Raw genomic sequence first — 6,120 nt, forward strand, 5'->3', positions numbered from 1 at the left:
AACAAAGGATCGTAACTAATCATTGTGCATTGCGGAGGAAGTGAAGGATGGGTTCCGAATTCTTTGAAATTATGTGGAAAAAACTTGAGGGACTGCAATGTTGACTATCATAAGAACATGGAAGCTAATATTTTCGAGGAATGACTTGAAAACACATTGATTCCAAATTTAGATGCGAATAATGTAATAGTTCTCAACAACTCTTCCTGTCATTCGCGCCTTATCAAAGTACCCAATAAAAATAAGAGGAAAGATGAAATACATAGTTTTTTAATGGATACCAATTTGTATTTTGAAGATTACTATACCAAAAACCAACTACTTGAAGTTTTACAGACAAAAATATTTGAAAAAGTGTTGCTCTTGAGAATATTGCTGAAAAGTATGGACAAACCATATTGAGACTTCCCCCCTATATTTGTGTTTTCAATCCCATCGAGTTGATTTGGGAAAAATTGAAATAAAATAATTTTTGAATAAAAATTTTGAATAAAAATAATTTTCCAAAATTTGATAGGAAGGTAATAGAGCTAATTAAACAAGAAGAATCTAATATTACCGAAGAAGACTGGCAGAAAAGGATTAAAAAAATAATTTTAGTTGAAAAAGACTTTATGAAGATTGGCCATTTCCATATTAATGGTGCAAATGAATTCATTATTGATTTAAATAACGACAGAGAATATGGAAGACGAATTATCAGAAGCTTTTGAAGAAAGTTTGCGAAATTTTTTTGAAGCGATATAGTTATTGTGATTCTTATATAATCAGAAATGATTATTGAATAACGAAATTATTTAGCTCCCTAACTATATTATTGAAGGGTAGCTGTTGCACTATATCGTTTACTTGAACTATACCAACAAATTCCTCATTCCGAATGAAAAAATTTTGTATAAAGATACACTGATAACCAAATACACAACAAAATATATATTAGGTTGTTTCAAAAGTTTTGTCTGTTTTTATTAACCTATTTTTAACTGTAATATCTTAGTAAATATGTACTCATTTGATTAAATCGAAATAAGCGCTATTTGAATCAGTGCACATTTGCCAATGTAACACAAGTCGATCAATTTCGTCAGCATGAAAACTGTGTGCTCGGGATTCGATGAAATCGATGAAGGCCGTTTTTGCTTTTGACCACTCGAATATGTTTTCAACCATCAAGAACCTCATGGGTGCTAACGCCCAGTTCTTCAGCCACCCCACGCACCGTTTGTGATAGGTCAGTCTCCAACAGGATCCTCAAATCCTCATCCTGGATTACTGTAGGTCGACCACTTCGGGGCACAATTTCTGAAATATCCGAAATGAAATTAATAGTATCATTAATTGCCTGGTTAATTTTTCGGGCTGTTTCGGTAGCGCTTTGGTTCAATTTGAATTCGTAGAGGAAAATTGGCTGAAAATCGCTTAACAGTATCATATAGTAATAAGCTGAAAATAGTCCAAAAATCGAAATTGGGAAAAAAGAACAGAGCCAATGTATAGAGTACAAAATTCTTTATCGATTAGAGGGTTGCCTTTCATGTTTCAGGATTTGGCAACCCTAGTGTTGTAATCTGGCAACTGACAGCTCTATCCTAAAGTTGGACATTTTTGAGCTTATACGTACTTTCCGAAAACCATTGATGCTGTGCGCGAACTGATATTGCAAGATCATCATGTGACCTATCAGTGGGCCAGCATACATTCAATATTGCATAAATATTAGACCGTCAAAAAAAATTGTTCGCGTTGGATTCCACACAATTTTTCAATCGCTCAAAAAAAGGTTCGTGTCGATTGGTCGAAGGAAATGCTCAAAAAATACGATCACGGTACTTTGAAACACGTCTATGACATCGTGACAGGTGATGAATCGTGGATTTATGCGTATGAGCCCGAAAGTAAACAGCAGTCGATTGTATGGATGTTTCAAGATGAGCCAAATCTAACAAAAGTTGTTCGCGCATGAAGCACTTCCAAGCAAATGGTCGCCTGTTTTTCCAAAAAACTGGACATGTCGCAACCGTACCACTAGAACAACGCAGAACAGTCAATTCTAAGTAATTCTAAGTAAACAACCAATTGTTTGATAGTTGTCTTCCAAGAAATCAGGAGAACCAACCGCCGAAAACAGATCACTCTTCAACACGAGAATGTGAGCTCTCACACATCGGCTCAAACAACTGCATTTTTGACCCAAAACATTGATTTGATGAGTCATCCGCCGTAAAAAACAAACTGAGAGGTCAACGTTTTTCGACACCTGAAGAAGCGGTTGCTGCATTCAAAATCCATGTTTTGGAGATACCTCAATCAGAGTGGCAAAAGTGCTTCGACAATTGGTTCAAACGCATGCAGAAGTGTATAGATCTTCATGGGGAATGTTTTGAGAAATGATAAAGTGATTTTTGATGATTACTATTTGTTTTTGTTCTCTAATCCCGAAATATAAAAGGCAACCCTCTACCACTACACAGTAGAATAAATATTTATTGAGATATGGAACTGCACAAACACATAGCATTCAATTCAAGACGTTTATCAACAGTGTCAGACATGTATTTTTAGTTACATTAGGTTGTTGTACGGGGGGGAGGCTACTATAGGCTTATGCCTTTTTAGGGTTAGGGCCTGATTAACAGGTGTTTTTTCAAGCTATCACTCTGATCTATCTTAATTCAATCTCTCTTAGTCTATTTCAATCTAAATTATTGGTTAGTTTTAACGATTCTTGATGCGTGCTGGGTAGTTTTATTTGATTGCGACGGGTGTACATTTGGGGTTCGGGAAGGCCTATGGTGGGAGAGGATGAGACTTCAGTGTGCTCCAGGTTGTGTGCTGTCCACTATCTTATCACCAGTGGGTACTCCTCGATGATGTCCTGGATCCGCTTCGGAGGGTCTTACAGGGCTCCTAGGAGTCTGGCTGGGTAAATGAGAGTTTTTTCCTCGGAGACGTTCTGGTGCCACCTCGAAGTGTCTAGGAGGTGGCCAGTGTGTTGATGGCAGCAGTGTTGTTGCCGCTTATTGTGCTGGCGACGTATAGGCTTTGGACTTCCTGAAATCTTGAGTTTATTGGGATAATTTTCACTGTGCTACACAGATCTTGAGAAGGGAATCGAAAGGAAGGTCATGGATATTGTTTAGGATTGTTCACTCGGTTGATGGGATGCGGTGATATCATCTCGGTGAGAGAGTGCAGTAGATGGTGGCTTTATACCCCAAGTAGGTCACCAAGTCTTGGAGTGGGAGATTCTCTTCCAAAAGTCTGAGGTTCAAGTCTGTGGTGTTTGGGTGCCTGAAGGGGATGGTTTGGGTTTTGCTGGGGTTTATTTTGATACGCTACTTGTTGCTTCAGCATTCAAAGTGGTTTATTGTTGTTTGGGTTTGAGTTTGTGGAATTAGGGTATTAGGGTTGAGAAAGTATAGAGTGGTAGGGGCGTCGCGTAGATTAGAAATAGAGAAAGGGCTAGGACAGAACCCTGATGGATTCTAGATTTGGGTGTGAGGGGAGAGGATAGGGCGTCACCGACTTTTACGCGGATTTATCGGTTGGAAAAGTATGAGGCAACTAGTCTAATGAAGTGGGGTGGTAGGTGTATTTGGATAGGTTTCCAGATCAGACCTTATCGAAAGCTGTTTGGATAGCACGTGACATCAAAACGTACAGAAATTTTCAAACAACCTAATAACTAGAGTGACATGATAATTTTCAAATCTTACAAACTACATTTCTCTTTAAACAATGATGAAGACAAATATGCTACAAAACATATTTTCAATTCTCAAATATGTGATGGATTGTTTTGGAAATGAAGTGAATATAAATAGTACTTTTTTTCCCAAATATTGTATCCAAGCTGACGAATATTGTTCCATTTTTTATAGGTTTCGAAGTGGTGTTTCATTGAAAATGTAAAAATGAACTTCATTTCACATATTTTTCTCAAACACAATATCTTATCTCTCATTTTTTCCAGAACTTATCTTCTGATAAAGGAAGCAGGTCCGATGGTGATACTGATAATAATCTATTTGTAATAAAAGAGAATAACGAAGAAATAGAAAATATTTCTGATGAAGAGGGTGAATTGGTCGACTTAACTGATGTTGAAAGATAATTTCTTAATTTTCCTACTGTTACTATTATATGTGCTTATCAGAATTCATGTGATTTTCTGTCAATAAACTGATTAAATAAATTTTACTTTTATTTTCTTGATTGTAAAGTTACTTTTGCATTTTTATGACTTTTCATTGTTAATTTTGTGGCGATTATGACTTATTTTCATTGAAATTTCTAATCTAGAGTGACTTATGCATCAGTAGAATTGTAGAATAGTGTTGAGGAATTGTTTTTATGAAAAATGAGGCCTCAACTCCTTCAGTAACAGAAAACATGTTAAATTTGTTCACATTATACATTATTCAATTATTGTGACATTACAGAAGTTATGACGCAAATATAACTCGTCTGCGTTGCATAAAAACTACTACTCTGCATTACGAAGTCTGGTCCGACTACACCCTACATAAAATGTCAAGGTAGACCATGAGAATGTTGAAAAGTTGATTCATTGATCCGAACTGATTTTAGGAATAAACCGACCCATTACTTGATAAAAATTATTAACAATGTCCATTATAATAGTTAACCAATTTCCACAAACACTTTTTTATTCTAGTTGCGTTTCTATAACACCCTAGTTTCGTCAGTAATAAAATAGTACCTGCACACGCTGGTCTAAAATACAATTCTTATATCCAACAGTAGTAATTACCTCACATAATTGATTAATGGTAAATGAGATAACAAGTATAATTTGAAATACTATAACAATCTAATTTTTGGACAGCAGGTGAATTTTGAATATGAAAAAAGATTTAACAATGGTGAGTGGTTAACCTCTTGTTGGTCACTCAATAGGGAATTTGAATGTTAGTTAGTATATTAATTTATTTTTCATTCCCAAGAGACTACTGTGGTTCATACAAGAAATTATTTATACAAAAAATATTCATACATTGATATGTATGAATATGTAGCTGAATATTACTGGTACGAAACCAGATTAGGACATGGGCCAATAAGAAGCACACATATTACTGGACAAAAGTACCTGGCAACAAACATAGTAGAACCTTCATTAGGGAGCCGTCCGAGAAAAGAACCGAAGAACTACTTCAATATAATAGGGATCGGCTCAGAATAATTACAGGGTTACTAACTGGTCATTGTCCGCTTAGAGGACACCTGAATAAAATGGGACTGTTCAACGGAGACCTCTGCTGTAGATTATGCAACGAAGGGATAGAAACAGCTCTATACATCTTATGTGAATGTGAGGCACTGAATCCCAGGAAGTAAGCAATATATGGACGTACAATATTACGTTCAGAAGAATATGACGAACACCCAACACGGAACCTGTACAAACTAGTACAGGGAACGAGACTGATGGAATGGGTGTCATGACAAGATGGGAGAATAAACGCAATAAGCCCAAGAGGCTGCAGTGTTTCCTGGAGACTTGGACTAAATGGACAAGTCAGACAGCTCCCAAAAAGAAACCCTGTTTATGCTATACAGGTATACCATACATGAAGGTATACCCCACATACAGGTATACCACACCTAAATTAATTTGACGATTTGCTTTATTTATTATTGTACAATATGTCCTTAAGAGGAATCCATGCCCACTTGAAACGTATTTTACTTATAGTTTCTCAACCAGTTATCCGATTTTCATGCAACTTGCACCGATCGCTTCAAAAAATATTCCTCAAGTGCCTGACTATTGTTTTTCGAATTTTTGAAAAGAAAAAAAAATATCCCAACTAAATTGTTTTGAAATCATGGAAAATGAGAGTTACCCTCTGATGAATATAGTTTTTTTGAAATTAAGTACATTTTCAAATCATCACATTTTAAATGAAAACTTTGAGAAGTAAAATAGAAAATGCATTTACGGCAACCAGTTCGTGGCGCCCTCTGATCACCCGACAATCTCTTCCCTGATCGCAAATGCAACGGCAAACGGCGTGCGGATTTTTATTTATGGGCTGCAATTCGTTCATTGTGAATTTCTCCTTCATGTTTTTGAATTCGGAACTTGCTTTTTGG

General features: G+C 36.2%; 1 protein-coding gene across 1 annotated transcript in view; it reads left to right on the plus strand.

Moving 5' to 3' along the window:
* LOC141481859 (protein amnionless-like) overlaps positions 1-4,195 on the plus strand; it is a 32,295-nt gene extending 28,100 nt beyond the window's left edge. Inside the window, exon 8 of the mRNA XM_074174166.1 lies at positions 3,974-4,195. Within this exon, the coding sequence (XP_074030267.1) occupies positions 3,974-4,114 (141 nt within the window). The 3' untranslated portion in view covers positions 4,115-4,195. The remainder of the gene's footprint in view (positions 1-3,973) is intronic.
* The last annotated feature ends 1,925 nt before the right edge of the window (positions 4,196-6,120 follow it).

The sequence above is a fragment of the Leptinotarsa decemlineata genome, unplaced genomic scaffold (assembly GCF_025532065.1).
Source record: "Leptinotarsa decemlineata unplaced genomic scaffold, Ldec_3_MD MMD2_tig00000505_RagTag_RagTag, whole genome shotgun sequence".
Lineage (NCBI taxonomy): Eukaryota > Metazoa > Arthropoda > Insecta > Coleoptera > Chrysomelidae > Leptinotarsa > Leptinotarsa decemlineata.